The sequence below is a fragment of the Caloenas nicobarica genome, chromosome 2, assembly GCF_036013445.1.
Source record: "Caloenas nicobarica isolate bCalNic1 chromosome 2, bCalNic1.hap1, whole genome shotgun sequence".
Taxonomy (NCBI): Eukaryota; Metazoa; Chordata; class Aves; order Columbiformes; family Columbidae; genus Caloenas; species Caloenas nicobarica.
The window spans coordinates 38,205,500-38,222,998 of record NC_088246.1 but is presented as its reverse complement, the minus strand read 5'-3'; the positions used below and the strand labels follow the sequence as shown (position 1 = coordinate 38,222,998).

General features: G+C 41.3%; 1 protein-coding gene across 1 annotated transcript in view; it reads right to left on the bottom strand.

Moving 5' to 3' along the window:
- Window positions 1-14,273: 14,273 nt before the first annotated feature.
- The window catches only part of GALNT15 (polypeptide N-acetylgalactosaminyltransferase 15), a 29,479-nt gene continuing 26,253 nt past the window's right edge, over window positions 14,274-17,499 (bottom strand). Inside the window, exon 11 of the mRNA XM_065630336.1 lies at window positions 14,274-16,691. Coding sequence (XP_065486408.1) covers window positions 16,545-16,691 — 147 coding nt within the window. The 3' untranslated portion in view covers window positions 14,274-16,544. The remainder of the gene's footprint in view (window positions 16,692-17,499) is intronic.

The following is a 17,499-nucleotide window of genomic DNA, read 5'->3' as shown; positions in this document are numbered from 1 at the left end:
ACCTTGTGTAAGCTCCTATTCAAATTTCTACTACATAAGTATCTTAAGGATTTTTCTACAAGTCTTCTACATGAAACTGAGTAAGTTTCAAATGGAATACCAGGGAATGTATACACAGAAGTAATTACATCAAAGTAAATTGCCAGGTGTAGCATCACTAAAGGTGCATAGATTTTACAGAAGTAATTTGACTGTATTTCATTTTATAATGAAGGTAAGGTACTGTCATAAAAACTTATGAAACTGGCATAGAAAATTATTTTTATTGCATATAGTTGAATTCCTGTATGGTTGTAAAAAGTTTTTATCAATAGAATTTTACTTGGCATGTGCTAATACAAGCTTTGAAGTGATTCTCTGTGGTGTTCCCCACTTACCTAAGGTACAGGTAATGGCTTTTTTAACAGTAATTTTAGCAAAATTATTACTTTATTACATTGGTTGGGACTGTCAGTGCTTAAGGTTTCATGGTAAGCATATTCTTACCAAGTAAGAACAGGATCCAAGTTGTATAATGCAATTTATATGCACATTAAAAATACTTGGTTACATAGTATATATCAAAGCTTTCTTGAAGTGTGCATTATCTTTGCTTCTCTGAAGTTTTTTTACAGTGTTGTGGCTGACTTTGTTCGATGTGGCCACATTTACCCACATAAACTTGTCTCAAGTCAGTCTCATTGCAGTGCCTTATGGATCTCGAGGCAGTAGTTGCTGTCTCCCCAAAAAGGACACAAAACAAGGGTGGATGTCACATATCTCTCTTCCGTTGCCTTTTGGCAATCATAGTTGTTTAAAAACCATTAATGGTTTGTTGCTTTCTGTTCAGTTTTGCAGAGGGGAGTGGAGTTCTGCAGCAACCGAGTTCACCTTTCATAAAAGCTCAGTGATGCCAAAGAGCTGCCCACTGTTGTGTTTTGTTGACTTCTAAGAAGCTTTTGACTCCCATGGTTGCAGACAGCTTTTAAAAATTTTTCCGTACTGTGTAGTTCCAAGACACTGGTCCGGGCAATCTGAGTAACCCCTCAGAAATGTTCCTCTTCAGAAACTGAGTCACAAGGTTTTATCACAGCACCACAGGCTCTTGTGCAGCACACAGGCCCCGTACATGTTACTCGTGTATTACATATTCTTAGAAACCAGTGGGTCACTTGTCTTCTAAAAAGGCAATTGTGTAGGACACAAAGGAGGCTTTTGCTTGCTGTTTGTATCTGACAAGCAGATTGATTGATTATGCATTTGATTAGGTCCTTGACTCTGCACAGAGTCCAATGCGATGAAAACGGCGTCGTGAACACTAATGGAGTAAGTGGTGTTTACTAGAGAAATTGCTAACATTGTTAAACACCACCGAACTCCTCTGTAAGACTGAAAACAAGCAATACACTCCGTTGCCACAGTCTCATGGGAAGAAATGGAAGATAATTTGCTCTTCATTGAACTGAAGAGACTCAGCTCTGAGCAGTCGGGTTCTTGTTTGCATGTCAAAGAAACTTGCTGAGAAGGTCTTGTGCTCTTGGCTCATTGTGCCTGTATGTCAGTGTCATATGTGATTAGTTCTGAAGAGCTGTTCCAGAAGGCCGTGACAGGGATCCTGGACCTCCAAGAGCTGGGGTCATTAGGCCACCGATTTCAGCTGTTGCACTTGTTCCATTTGTCTATACGTTGGGGAGGTCGTAATGTCCTAAAGGATCCTTATGTGAATACCTTGGCATTTCTTCCCTTCATCATGATTTTTAATTGTGATTGTCAGCACCAGTTGAATACATCCTTTGCAGAACATCAATTTAATAAAAATCATTATGTAGATTACCAAGCGTATCTACCAAGAAGCAGATTCTGTTTAATTTCAATAAACCTCCAAAATTTCAGTTAAGAAAGTGAACTGACGACTGTGTTACTAAGAAAGCGAGTTTCCACCTATCCCATTTCCATCCCACCTCTATTCCAGCTTAATGTTCAGATCAGGCAAACTGTAGGAATAGGTATTTGTTACACTTAAAACTTCTTGAAAAGTTTTTACAAATAGAATTTATCAAGATAATTTGGTTAGTAATGAATGTTTGCCATGATTTTATCCGAGCATAGTTCCTGTGGATAGCTTTATATTTAGTTAGGACATAGCTTTAATTCTGCTTCACAGTAACTTAAAATATTAATTTCTTAATGTTGCTTCATAGTAGCTGTGGCATGGAGGAGACAGGAAGGACAGAGAGGATCCAGAGGATCCTGTGGGCTCCTCAGTCCTGAAACTAGTCAAACCTTGTGAGTGACAGAGGCAACACCTGACAGAATCTATACCTGACTGGAAAACAGCTGTCACAGTGTCACTGGCTGTCAGGGAGAAAGTGGGCCAAAAGGGACTGACCAAGAGGGAAAAGGCTCAAGTGACTTGTCATCACTCTTTCCCACCCCTTGCTGTCACCGTTCTGATGTTTGCACACCAGGTCACCTCTCCAAAGTTCTTGGCAACTCGCCCGTCCGGCAGAGGCTTCCTGTCACGTCGTGGAAGACGATTGCCGTGCCGATTGCCCTGCTGCTGAGCACAGCCAAACCTCGCTCCGAAGGCTGGGTGGTGCATGAAGGTCAGCAGCAGAGCTGCCCCATCCAGCAGTGCCATCCCCCTGCCAGGCAGGTGGTCACCATAGCTACTGTAAGAAACTCCCAACTGAACAACGAACTGGTATTTTCTGCTTTAGGTTATGTGCTGCAACACACCAGGTGAAGAAGAAAGTGGGAGTCTCAGAGAGTTCTTTAGAGTTCTACTTGTGTGGATTTTTTTTTTTTTTGAGCCAAAAGGTTGATCACAGTGTCCACCAATGTGGTCTGGGGCAGGAACAGCCCTGTGAGCCATTGGTCTTCCCTTTCAGCGTCCACCCCGTTCTTGGTGTTCTTTGTCTTTCCTCTCCATAGAGAAGGGTGAAGCTCTGCTGGTAGGTACATGGTGATACAAGGGAATAATTCAAAATACATGTGATATTCATCTTGCCAGATGTGTAATTGAGAAGTAAACTTCTAGGACCCCCAAATAATGGGTCATTATTATGAAACATTTCCGAAGGAAGCAACTAGACTAACCCAGGGGTTTTATGGTTTTATGCCTCTTCTCTTCCTTCTAGTGGAAAAGTAATTTAATTTGCATTCACAGAGTAGTAATTAATTCATGAATATTTACCCCATCTATATTGTTAAGTAAGCATATTTTTCCTATTTTCTGTATTTTAAGTAGTTGTGTGGTTAATACAGTGTAACTTTCAGTGTCCCATTTTCTTCTCAGAGTCACTTCCCTGACAGATTTTCAGTCAGCTCATTGATGAAAATAAGCTTCCAAAATTGATGAGTTGGGGCCCTGAAGATCCTAAGTTTGTCTTAAAATTGTAGTAGTAAAAGAGTATTTAAAATTTATTCTTCCATCTTGAAGCTTTTAGGGACCATGTTTTCATTTTGCTACAAAGATTTTATTTTGTGTTGTGTGGTGGTAATTTTTTGGTTTTAAGTCGAAGGTAAGACCCTTATCATGTTGTCTGAATGCTGGGGCTGTTGCTTTAGGGAAAGATCCAGCTATCACAAGACTGAGGTTACAGTCAACAGGAGCTGGCAATACACTGACCTGCAAGTCACTCCTTCAGTGCCTTTTTCAGCCTCTTTCTGCTCCATGGTGAATGTTTTTACTTTGGTCTCAGTTGTAGCCCTTCTAGACAAGCCAGAAAACAGCTTTTTGACACATTCCTTATTTCAAGTAGAAATTATTCCAGTCCACCAGGACGCTAAATAGCTGCAACATTTCTAAGCATGATATTTTGTGCATAGTCCTACAGTGTTTACACAAAGTAGAACTTTATGGTATAATCTTAGGAAGAGTAGCTCTTTTGTGCTCCCTAGGAAGAAATTACATTTTTCAAGGGGTTTTTGGTTTGGTGGTGGTGGTGTTGTTTGGGGGTTTTTGGTGTGTTTTTTGTTTGTTTGTTTTTAATACATTGAAATAGATACTGCCTGACAGTTCTCATTTCCGTGTATCTCTGATCATAAGCCTGTTGCTGCTTCTTTCTGTGGAAATTGTGTACCTATGCAAAGCCAATGTAAACATCTGGTATTTATTTTATCTTTCAGACAATAATGAGAATGGAGAGCTGCAACTGAACCTTGTATACTGCAGCATAAATTTATCATGTTGTATCACTCAGTAACAGATTAGAATTGACTTTGTAGCTTGTGGCAGATTTTAAGATAAATGTTTAACTAAGTATAGGAAAAAAGTAGGTAAAATATGAACCCTACATTATTCTACCTTTTCTCTCATTATGGTAGAATACTTTTAACCTCCTAGGGGAGAGTCTGCTGAGTCCTCCCCTGATGAGGCTTTGCAGGCAGAACCAAACTACAACATTGAGGGCGGTGGTAAGAGGTGACAGGGTCACCCTGCATTGCATCCTCCATCAAAAATAGCTCCCGCAAAGCAAAAAAAAAAAAAAGGCGAGGGGGAAAATAAAAGCAGGTTGTGCTCGCTGGAGACTCCTCTCTAAAGGGAACAGAAGGCTCAATATGCACTTCTGAGCACCACTGAGGCAAGTGCTGCCTCGCTGGGGCCAAGGATAAAGGCATAAAAAACAGGGTTTAGTGCTCGGTTGTGGTTGGATTCGATGATCCTGAGGGTCTCTTCCAACCAAAATGATGCTGTATTGTAACTTTCTTTTCTAATACTGACCTGGAAAAAAAAAATCGAGAGCGATGAGTGTGATAGAGTGAAGAATTCTTGCATTTCCTGTTGAAGAAGGGGTTAATTGTAACTCACGGTCTCTTTCCTCTTGCAGAACTACTCAAGATAAAGCTATTTCTTGGAAGAATACCCTTAGGAAGTTAGTGACCTAGAATGAGCTTGGCATAGAATTGCCTTTTAGCCTTAACTGTGATGTTCGCTGCTGCTGTGATCTCCATACACAAATGGTTTTTGACAGGCTTTGCAAACAGCCTGGGGTCAGAGCCCACGAGCTTTCCTTGGGCAAGTAAAAGCTGTGGGTTTGGGAAGTTAATCTGTTTCCTGTCGAGACAAACAGCAGAATTCCTGAACCCTGGGATGGTGCACAGTGGGGCACCGATGGACAAATGCAACCCCTTGTAGGACTGCAAAAAGGCCATGGCAAGCAGCAAAACATGCTCCCTGCCAGGGATGCTTCATGAAGTTCAAGCCCTGCTGCTAACTGGAACTAAGACTCTATTTTTAATATCCCTTGACATAAGGCCCAAAGGAGAGCAGGTGATGGCACACTAAGCTGGCATCGTGCCTTGGGCATCAAAATATGTTTCCCTGGCCCCCTCCACCTCCACTGCAAGCTGCTTATCCACCTAGTGATGCGATTTTGCTGTGGAAGCGAGGGTGAGCGGGGGCAAGGGCTGACACAGATTCGCTCTATAGCACACTGAGAGAGCGTGGCTGTGGGGTAGTCTGGGGGGATGCACTCCTTTGAAAGGGAGGAATTTCTCCCCACCCCAGCTGTTTGTTCAGGCACTAATCTCAGAATTTGTTTTTTGCTTGGTAAACCTAGTGAGTAACCTGGTGATTAGGGCTGCATGGTTATTCCCTGTATGTACAGCAAGTGGGGGACAATGTATAGAAGATACACGCTGGAAGAATTTAATCTGGTCCCTACAAACCACTCTGATCTTTGCAAATACTTTTCTTTTTCTCTCCTTAATAGTTTTTTCAAGACTGGGATTTTCATAACTGAAGAAAAAGTCAAATAAATCAGCAACCGGAGAAAACGCCAACCAACCACAGTGAAACTTTCCCAGTGTTTTAAACTAATAAGACCCCCCTTCTCAAGATACTGTGCCTAACAGGATTTGATTGCGCTTTCTCAGCCAGGCAGTTTCTGTCAGTACCTCTGCCAAATGCACGGAGGGAGGATTTGATAGCGATCCAGGTTAAGCCAGGCTCCTCGTCCAGAGACAGTGACTGCCAGCCCCACACAGGCTGCAGCGGGGCCACCCAAATGTCGAGTTTCCATTGAGGAAGGCCAAATTCCCCTCACTCTCTTTGTTTTTGCAACTGTAGCAGGGCCCTGTCCTTGGTTTCTTTCCATGCCAAATAAAGCGTCTGCACATTTTGTCTAGTTCGTTGTTGGTTTTTTTTTTTTTGTACGATTGAGGCGTTTACACCACAAGCACCTGCAAAAATAGACGTCTGAAGAAAGAGATTCATTTCTGACAGCTTAATCAACCTGAGGAATAAGAAATTATTGTGCTAGATCAGTAAACACATTTGCAGGTTGCTTTGCAAGGGCAGCTTGTGAGGATTAAACCTGCTGGGGATACTTGGAGCCGCAGGCACAGAGCGGCCCGTGAGGCACAGCTAACATCAAATGCTGTGAGGCAGATCCTGCCACCCCGCGCTGCCGCGTAAATCCGGAGTAACTCAGGCTGCTTCAGGGACGTTACTTCAGATCCACTACACCCAACAGAAGGGCAGAATTGAAGTGAATTACCCGTGAACAGACAAGAAAGGACATGTGCAGTAAATAATACATTTCTGGGTTTTCTGCCCTTCGTGACTCTAATAAATATTTCAGACTCAGTCTGATGGCTGCTTCACCGTGTCAGCCAAAAGATCAGACCAGGCAAGTGCATTTCGGAGTCATTTGCGTCTGACGCTGTTGAGGCCCAGGGAAAGGCAGAACCACAGACAAACCCCCGATTTCTAAGAGAACGATGCTGTCCTCACCAGACCCATATTGGAAGTGCCACAGGGCGCATTCTGCGACTGCTCTTGATCACACACGGCTCCCGTTTTGTTTATTTTTTATCTTTTGCTGAACTGAAAAATAGGTAGGAAAGAGGGGAAGCAGTTTTAAATTCATAAAAATCAGTTCGGTCCAAAAGTGTCAATTGAAGCTTTTCAGCATTTATGAAACGATTTATTTCATTCTGAATAAATTACTATAAAATATCACAGTATTTCCCACCCTGCACAATCCCTCCGTGCAGGCTGGCGCTTGACGTCAATCTGTGAGTAGTTTTAGTTCCTCCAAAACTGAATTTTTTTGGGTACTTTACTCTCTGAGTAATGAGTCTGGTTTATCTTTTTTGTACATTACTGCTGGATTCTTTCTATTCACTTACTTTATTCAGCAGCTATACACTCTCCATTACGATACCCTCCGGGTGGAAGGTACTTGATTAGAATCAGCCTGAACCATGATTCTTCATGAGGTCAGGCTGTGACCCCCACATTGGCTGCACCCCTACAGTGTCACACACACTCGTGGTGCTCCTGACCAGTCGTGCAACACCAACTGAGGAATAAAATCCCTTTGTGAGATTGGAAGAGCTACATCCACGCCTGGAGGCACAACGACTGCTAAGAAACCTCCTTTCCAGAAAATCTGAAACTAATCAGTTTTAATATTCTACTTTCCTACTGAGGTGACTGTCGTATTTTAAACCTGTTGAGTGTGTTTTATCAATGTGAAATGCTGTTTATTTTCACTCATTCTTGCAATATCCAGATCATTACCATGCAGACTGTTTCCGGTATTTTCCCCCAGATGTAGCATATTGTAATTCATTGCTCATGACTGCCAAGAAATGACAATTTCAAGACTGTCCATAGTTTGCAATATAGTTATTTTGCTGGTGGAAATTCCATCATTTTTTTTTTCATTATAGCCGGGCCAGCAGAAAGCAACCAGAAAACTGAGCGAGATGAGCCTCTCTAATAGGGCAGAGGGGAAACGTCAAATACAGATTTGTGCATATTTCTGCCATGTCCAGCCAGAAAAAGAGAAATCCTGGTCTCAGTAGAACAAATGACCACCTGCACATTCTCACCGTCTGAGAAAAAGACCTCCATCCTGCCACTTCTGCTGTTTCTTGCTCTCCTGTGTTCTCCATTAGGATTGCCTTTCTAGTGCCAAAAAGCAAGAAAAAAGGATACAGCTCTCCTGTGTTCTTGCTGGATGTAAGCTTTGTCCACATCTAAGGGTTTTATTCATTCTACTATTTATTTTGCAGATGGTTTTTAATCATTTTTAATAATATAATTACACTGGTGAGATCTAGTATGGGAGCAGGTATGAATTACTCTTGCCCTTTTTGCAGCTTCATACTGTCCTCAGTTCAGAGGAGGAAATCGCTGGCCTGGTAGAACTAGATCCATGCAGGGTGGGGAGGTTTTAATGGTACCAGAAGAGCTGGAATGATCTGGCTAAGGGCTGCAGACAAAAACCAGCATTTTGTTGTTGTTGTCAGAGGCCAAAATGAGGGTTATCTGGAGGGATGAAGTTTCATGGTCTGCTGTACATTTCCAGTATTCATCATGCCAACAGTATTCCTATTGAGAAACAGAAGATTAGGGGTTAAGTCTGTCATCTACAGAGTCACCTTGGAACCCCATAATGAAATATCAATAATTGAGGATAGCTCTTTGCTAAAAAGATTACTGACAGGCAGAAAATAACCATCACCAGTAGCTATAAATGTATTTTATGTCTTGGATATTTTCCTGGCAGACTTTAGTCTTTCATTGAGTTATGCGGTAGCAGCCCAGGATTTGGACAACTTGCGCTCAAAAGAGTAGTAGGATGTTTTTTGGGGTGCCAGAGGGCAGAAAGAATAGCTTTTTCTTTTTTTTTTTTTAAATCAGCATACCATAATTTTCTCTGGTTAGTGAAAAAGCATACTCCCCTCCGCAAACAGAGAGCTTCGTTTCAGTTTACACTTTTGCCGTATCCTGTATAAGAGGGAAGAAGATGAGATAACTCTTACTGGAGAAAATCCAGAATGTTAATTAAAGAAATGGCATTTCGACATTCATTCCTTTGCTGGCTGGAGTTCACGGCCATACAGGTATTAATATTTCATGTCTTACTTTCATGTTAAGAGCTTTCCAAGATGATTTTCTCTACAAACATCTTTTTTTTTCCCTGCCACTAGAGGTCCTAAAAATAATAAGGAAAGGGGGCGCAAAAATAACAAGGAAAGGAGGCACAATGTACCCTTGTATTTGACACTAGGGTGTTCTCGCAAGGTGGACCTGAGTCCCAAGTCACCACAACGCCCAGTGGGTTGGCTGACAGCATGGATCAGCACTGGGCAGACTGGAGGAACGGCATCTGACTGTCGGACCCAAAAGAAGAACTTTGCCTCCAATCCAGAGTGATTTTCGTGCATCCCTGAGGAGTGAGGTAGGCTTTTCTTACACTCGAGTGATTTGTCATGCCACACAAGTTAGAGCAGACAGAGTTGAGTTGTGGAGGGAGGGCTCAGGCTGCTCGGGTCTACCTGACAAGTGAAATGCTGGGGGAAACCAGGAGTGCATCAAATGCCAGGATATTTAACAGCAGGGCAGCTCCCACCAGCTGAAACTGCTTCCAGGACTTGGTTCTGGGTCCTTAATCCCCAGCCTCCTGCTTCGTCCTTTCCCCTCCAGAGCTTGCTTTTGCACGTAGGGATGGACAAAAATCACCCCATGTGCCAGGGAGAGCAAAGAGAGAGCAAATGGCCTGATGCATGAAAATATAGAGAAAAGCTTTCCCTGACGGGCGCTCCAGTAGGAGCCAGTATTCGCAACGTAAACCTGAGGCTCCTGTTATAGTTGTAGCCCTGTTGTTCTACCGTGCTCCAGTGCTGTAAAAAGAAATGGATGGATGTACTTGGGAATTGCAATTAAATTCAGCTTTTCCCATTTTCCACTTTATTCTTACTCTGTTAAAATTGAACATCGATTTTCCTCGTTCTGCTGAGTCTGCAGTATTTGTAGCACATAATTGCTATAAACAGTTTCACTAGAGCTGGTAAAGAAAGTTCCAGCGAGACAATTTTTTAAATCAAAATTTGCCAGCTTGTTGGAAGCAAGACATCCTAGAGGAAAATGTTCTTTCTGATGATGCGATGACGAGGGAGCAGAGCCTGACGCCTTACCGTGGGCAGCCCAACTTGGGGACCCCTCTCGTTGTGCCTCTGGGGAGAATCCCTGTCCAGTTTCATTGAAGGAAACACTGGGTCTGGTTCCACACTGAAACCGAACCAAACTCAGAAACCTTGGAAATTCTGCAAAATGGAATTACCACTCTCTGCCAAGCCGGAGCATCGTGTTACTATGTCTAATGTTGAATTAAAATGTACAAAGGACTGTATTTTTCTGAAAAGATGGACATTTTCTTGTAATTAGCAAATTATGGCCTCTTTGTACTTATTTTGCTTATCAAGTTATTTTTCAGTGTCAAGACCCATTTTGTTTCACCCTTCCCTGTCATCACTGATTTAAGAGTTGTTCTTGGCACTGGGGAATCTTAGGAGCGCTGTCACGGGCTGCACGCAGGAGGTTGTTCCAACAGGAAGAACTGGAGCCCAAGCTGCTCATTGTTTATATAAAAACTAAAAGTTATTTCTTTAGCATCAACACCAGGCTCCGTTCCTGAGGTTGCACGTGTGCGCATCGACACAGACACCCCAGGCTGACTGCGTTTCGGCATGCTAGGAAATCAGCGTTTCCTTTAAATAAAGGAAACAATAAATAAAAATAAAGACAAATAAAGGACTCGAGGGCAAAGAGCCCCGGAGGAGCAGCGGCTCTTGCTGCCGTTTGGGCTGGCTGCGGCAGCGGGTGATCCATCGGCTGAAGGGCACGAACTCGGGAAGCACTCGCTGCTCTGTCAGACCAAGTGGTCTCCCAGGCTGTGTGATTTGTTGGCTGATTTGTAAGTGAAAGCAGCTCTCGGCAGCACAGATGACAAGTTTTCGATGAGCGTCATACATACGCAAACTGGATAAGAAGACAAAAAGCCAGTGTTTTAGACAGACTTGGCCAAACAGGATTTTACTGCGAGGCTTATTTTTAATTGACATGATGGGTTTTATGTATCCGCCCACCTGAAATATTCTGATTATGAAGCTCTTGGTTCACTGCTTGGCTCTTGATTTCAAAACAGGCAAAGCAGGCAGTGTGCGCTAATAAAAGGGAAAGAAAAAGAAGACTCTAATGCAATGAACTTCTCTATAGAACTGTTTTGCATTAAACATTTTTGGTTTGGCTACAGCTTTTTAACACTTGGTTTGTTCAGTAATCCCAAACCATGTGTATAAAGAGTGATTGACAGAATACACTGTGTTTGAAGCAGCCTCCCAATGGCTTGTACTCAGATACAAATATCTGATGTTCTAAATCTTGAGAGATGAACTGATGCATCAAAGTACCAGTTGATTTTCTTTCATATCTGCAATTAAATTTTTCATGTAAATGCCACATTAGATGATGAAAAAGACTGTAAAAACAACCCCAGTTTTCACCTAATAGGATATTAAGTTAGACTTTTAGAAAATATACTGTCAAAAACATAATACCAAAGGATGTAATCTTTTAAAGCTCATTTATATATATAAGTGACATTATTAGATAGTTTTTTATTAGTCTATATGATTGAGAGACTAATAAATACATGGCAAAGAATGGAGATTTGTGGTAGTCATCTTTTGAATAATCGCACAAAAATAGTTTAGATTTTTAAAAAATATATTAAAGTTTTATATAATACACATTTTAAAAGATAGTTTTCACCCTCTTCTCATTTTGTAACACAAAATTACCACTGTAAATAAACATCATGATAGTTTGACCGAAAGTCATGGACTTTAAGGGAGGTCATTCTGTAGCTACATAGAAACTGAATAATGTATTCAGCCTTCAGGTTGGTCTGTATGTAACTTAGGTTCAAGCTAAAAAGAAGAACCTTGCCAGCAATCCTGACACCTGCATCTGTTCTGTTTCATTGAAATGCTGCTGTAACTTTCTAGCCTGCTCAGCAGAATGATAAAGAAGTATCATTAATTTTAGAGTTAAAATCTTCAAAATCTTAGAGAGACTTTTCTGAAAATTTAAATTCTTACTTCATTGGGACTGGATCCTGCTGTAACAGGGCATCCTACACAGTGGGGTCTCTCAGGTTGTGAAGAAAGAAGCCATCTGGAAAAACAATGTGCTGCTGGATATAAGCTCATTTGAGGAAACTGCAGCTGGCAGAAAAGGAGTTTGTTCTTGGCTGTTATGTCTGTGCCTAAAGCCAGATCTGGGTGGGATCTGAAGAGCTGGGCACTGGGGTTGGGCTCCTGGAAGGGATTTCAGCCTGTGTACCCTTGGGATGATGTTCCTTCCACTTAACTCCAGTTTAGAAGCCATTTAAATTAATCCTTAAGACTCCCTGTCTAATCAGTAGAGAAAGCAAGCACCTCTAGATAGCGATTCACCCATCTTGTTACCTCTGGACGTGTTTTCTGCTGATCAGTAGAAGAAGCCTGGACAATCAGCTTAGTTACGACTACTGTTTAGGAGGCTGCAGCCATGGGGTGAAGCCCATCCCATGTGTTTAATTCATAATAATCCCCAAGTGGGTAGCTATTTCACAAAAAAAACACCATTTGCAACTAGAAAGACATCAAAAATGCTATGCCTGCCATCCCAAGTCATGTAGCCAGATGGTTTTTCTAGTACATCCTTCCAAGCCACCTGGTGAAGAAACAGCCGTGAGCTGTCTGAAGGGTGTGCCAGAGGTCATGCTTTCCAGGGATTCTCCTTCTGTAGCCCCTGTTCAGACCTTTCCATTGACACTGATAGAAATTATGGCAAAGGACTATGAAATCAAAGCCCCTCTATGACGTTAGTGGAGGCAGAGTCCTCCTGTACATTTCTGTAAGATCATTAAGTGACAGTTAAATAAAGGTATTGCCACCAGAGGCTTTTGACAGGGTTGTTTGCAGACCAGCTGTTCCGTAGCATGAGGAAAAACAGGCATTAGCCAAACATTTCACAATGAAGAGGAATAAAAATACAACATTTCTCTGTGCACTGACATACTTTATTTAGGGCAGAAGTGGTGCCGTTTGCGTAGCTTAAAAACACAAGCCAAGAAGTCACCTTTTTTTGCAAAACACTCCTTTTCTACTCCCTTCCAATATGTTTTTGAATAAAACTGCTGGAGATAGAATGAGATACAAAGGCAGAAACAGAAAGCTCCCACCCCTGTGTCACCTTCCAGCTGTTAGGAAAATCTGAGCTGCTACTGTTGTTCTCCTGGTTTCCTCAGAATAGCCCCATTCCTTCCCGGGGAAATCTGTAATCGAAGCTATTGCATTTTAGTCAGCAGACAGTATTGCAGCTCAATCAGCATGTCCAAGGGAGGATATGGACTGAGAGATGCCTTGAACATTTCTCTGCTACAGGATTTAGCATAAAGGTTGCTCGAACCTTCCCCCGTTCAAACTTCAGGTTACCACAGGAAGAAAAACGCTACCATTCTGTTTCTCTGTGCTAGTGGTGACACCTCACCCGACAGGACCAACCCCAAAGTGCAGCCCATACCGACTGCATCAACTGCATCTAGGTTTAAAAGTCAATTAATACTTCAAGCCTTGAAGATCTTCCATTTCCAGTTAGCTGGAAGAGGAATAAACTGGGCTACTTAATAAGCGTTGTCAACTGAAAGGTGACCTGTTCTTGAATCTGACCTTGCAGCTCAGCTTCCATGGGTGGGTTTGACTCAAAGCAGTCATCATGCCTGGGTTGCCAAAGTCAAAGAAACAAGTGGAGTTAGGCTGTAAGATATTTACTTGTGTTATGCTGGAATTCCTCTGCTCTTGCCCAAGGCTCTACTTTGGTTAAAATGATACTAAAGTTAAAAATGCTACTCTGTTCTTGCCTGAAACATTTTGTTCTTACTGTTTTTCTCCTCTCAATGGGAATTAGAGGAAACTGAAATGTAGTCCCTTTCTAAATACAGAGCTAAAAGTAGTAATTCCACGTTTTGTGATGCTCAAAGCATCGCTGTCTGCTAGTATTGTGTGAAAGATGGGCAAAAATGAAGAAAACACACTAGCACCATTAGCAGAGACCCTTTGTTGACCCCCTTGTACATTGAGAAGGGTCTAGTTCATGGATCCAACCACAGGGCTGAAGTGGAAATGACCACAATGAGGAAACACCATTGGTACAACCAACCCTTCCATTTAAAAGGCATATGGGAAGGAAGCTAGGGAAAACGGGATGGATTTTTTTTGCTTGTTTGTTTGTTTTTGGTTTGTGTGTGTGTGTGTAACAACAGGTTATGTTTATACCAGGGGGAAGCGTGCTCCATGGTATGGCCCACAATGTGTGTCCCCTGACTGTCCCCAGATGGAGACCTTCTGGCCCACATTGCAGTTCCCTTCTGGCCTGTGCTCTTGAGTTTAGTTCCCTTGAAAAACACACGGATTTACACTATTACTAAAAGCAACAAGTATAATAACAATTTTTAAAAATGGTACTGAACCATATATTTTCCTTTTATTTTTGGAAGAGGTTTTATGTAACATATTTTTCTATTGTACATATATCTACAGCAAACCTTGTTTTCTAGGATTTTTTCAGTATGTTAAAAAGCAGTATAGGATGAGGACATCCATATCTCTTCAGTTTTATTCCCAGCTTTTTCTTTCTAAAACAAAAATATTTTCATCTTTGTGATAACTCCCACTTGTGATCAATTATCGTATTTGTATACACATTTTTTAACATTAAGCTAAATGTTGAAGGAATTATATTCCCAGTGTAGAATCCAAAATATAATAAATAATACATAATTTAAAAAATCTGGCATATTTATAGTTTAAAATAAAGGAATTACATGTCATTAAACCAGCATTTCGCTCAGCTTATATGCAATTTTAGAAATTCTCTTTTCTCACCCTAGATTTGGGCAATGGTCAGGGATCACCTGGTGTTCTGGAAGCAGCTGCTACCATCTTCTCAGCTGAAAATTGAAGCATTTTCAAGAATGTCACAGGAAATTTTAAATGACACAGCAGCAAGTGTTATTAGATTCCAATGCTATCAAAGAAAGAGTAAATGGTAATTAGGGTGACTGGAGTGAGGCCTGAACATGGTGTGGCATCTGTAGCACTCAAAGCAAGCAGAGACCACACTGGGAAATGCTTTGGACAACACAACATAGAGTGCTGTTCGCATCTTCTGTTGTAACCGATTTCATATGCTTGAAGCAATTTATTATGATTTACCAAGAGCAAGTAACTGGAAGGCTCTGAGCAGAATATCCTGTTATTCCTTCCTTCATTTAAAGTTCAAATAATGCACTGTACATTTTACAGAAGAAAACAATTTTCTGTCTTTTGAAAATCCCCAAACTAAATTAAATTTCATTAATGATGCCGTTCTGTTTTAATAAATACATATGACTATGACTGATTCATAGTATAATCACTTGTGGTTCTGATGTTGGAAGACTCCCAAATCTTTGTTCTTTCTTAGAAGACTCCTGGAAAGCATCATCATTATTGGTTTTAACTCCAAAATTGAAAGTGCCCTAACAAAATACAGAGAGAAGTCTTCTTTGCTGATGCATACAGTATGAGACCATCCTCATTACCTTGCAGGAACTCTCCTTCACTTCTGTGAAAGGTGGGAGGTCAGCAGGCATGCAGGCTCTGCAGAAGAAGCTTTTATGTTACTGTCTTTTGAGGATCAGCTTGGAGCAAGAATCTAGAAGATCTTGGCTAAATCTGACAGTGTGAAAGACTCACTCAGTGCAGTAGGCAGCAAGCAAGTGGAAGCAGGCATCAGTTTTTTCTTTCTAGGTAGCCACTGTTGAAACCTGTCATTTGCCTTAGTTTGCTCTTTTTAGCCAGCATTTTTGTCACTGGAATAATAACGAACTCATCCCATAGCTTTATCAGAGCAAATGGATGTCACTGACACTTTCTGTTACTCTTCCCTCTAATCTAGTTCAATCTTTCATACTCTGCAAAAGTTTCCTGTAGACTTGTTCTTAAATTTCATTACAGCTAAAACAAAGTTGTTAATAATTCAGTCTCATTTTCTGATCCAAATTAGACTGTGGACGAAGTATTTAAGGAAGGGTGCGCCAAACCCCGAGGACTGTTGGTCTTCCAAGTCAATTAGAGCAGTTAGTGCCTAATTAAGTGCTAATTTATGCCCCGTGCAAACTCATAGAGGGTAGAAATTTGGCTCAGGCTAGTTGGAAAAAAAAATTTAGCTATTACACATTACGCATCTATAACTTTTATGCATACAAAACCTACTTTGTTTTATATGAGTCGAGTGCACTATAAAACAAGGTTCAATGCTAATCCTGATCTGGCTGTCTTCCTCTTGCATTTTCAAAAATTTCATAAACATTAGTTTTCCTATATCCTCAGAAGTCACAGAACACGCTAAAGACAAGCTGTCTGGCAGCCCATTTTCATGTTTCCTTCAAAGGGCAAACAACTGTCTTCTGCAATAGCAGAGTTGAGAATCTATTGACGCTCACAGTATCTTTATTCCCTGCTTCACAGAATAATTAGAAATTTTAGCTAGAGCTGAATAAAGCCAGGAACTGGTGGCAACTATTTGAGCCAGGCTTTCAAAGGAGTGACCTTCCTAACTTGCTGGCATGCTACAGCAAACACAAACATCTTTCATGTCCATGGAGGAAATGTATCTTAAATCCCGAACAGAAGTAATGTTAAATTTTGGAGACTTGACCTCCACAGAGACCTGTCCGTCATCTCTGACGTAGCACATGGGAACGTTCAAATTGCCACACTTGATTTGCATTCTTATTACATACACATAAAAACAAGTCCTTCTCATCATCACTCTTCGATGCCTCTATGCATTTGCCAGAAAGGACATGGACAATCATTCCATTCTACAAGATGAGAAAAGAAGGGAGAGAAAGAACAAATTAAAATTAAGGGATTTCCAGTAAAAGGCGATGTTTCTGAAACTTTTTACATACAATGGGTCACCAGTAATGACTGGTTGTTCAAAATTTTTTAAGTATTGCTCTAAACATAATGACTAGGTTTAGCTCTGAGCCCAGGGCATGGTGACTATGCATAATTCCTTTCGAAGCTGACAGGAGTGGTAGGTGCAGAATCCACTAGATCTCCTTTTCACCACTATTTATTTCCTATGGGTACCAGTTGTCATCAGCATCAACTACAGTACTACAGGCCACAAAATTTCAAAAGCACCAGTGTTTCCCTTAGGAATCAAACCAAATCACAGTAGGTACTGCACCTGAGGATTCTAGCATCTACAGGAACTGCTGTTTTCCCAGGCTGTCCTAGAGCATGACATTTTTCATTCTTGTAGAGGAGTTCCTGCTCTGCTGGGTGAAGTCCACTGAATAATACCGAATTCCTCTAATAGGAAGCTTGCTTTTCTCTTAGAATGCAGGAAGAATTGTAAAGTTTCCCCTTCTCCCAAGGGGCTCTCATTTGGGAGGGTTCAGGATCCCCAGATCCTTCTTCTATTCAACAGAAGTGGGCAAGGATTTGCCCTGTTTTTATTTTCACAACCACTGATTCTGATTCTATTCCTATAAGGCCAGTAAGACAAACAGTTAAAACCAGCACATAAGAATTTAGCTAAGATTCCTGTAACTTGTATTTTTAAATCAAATTTATTTCATATAGACCGTGTAAATGGGCAAGAGGCATTCTAAACTTCCT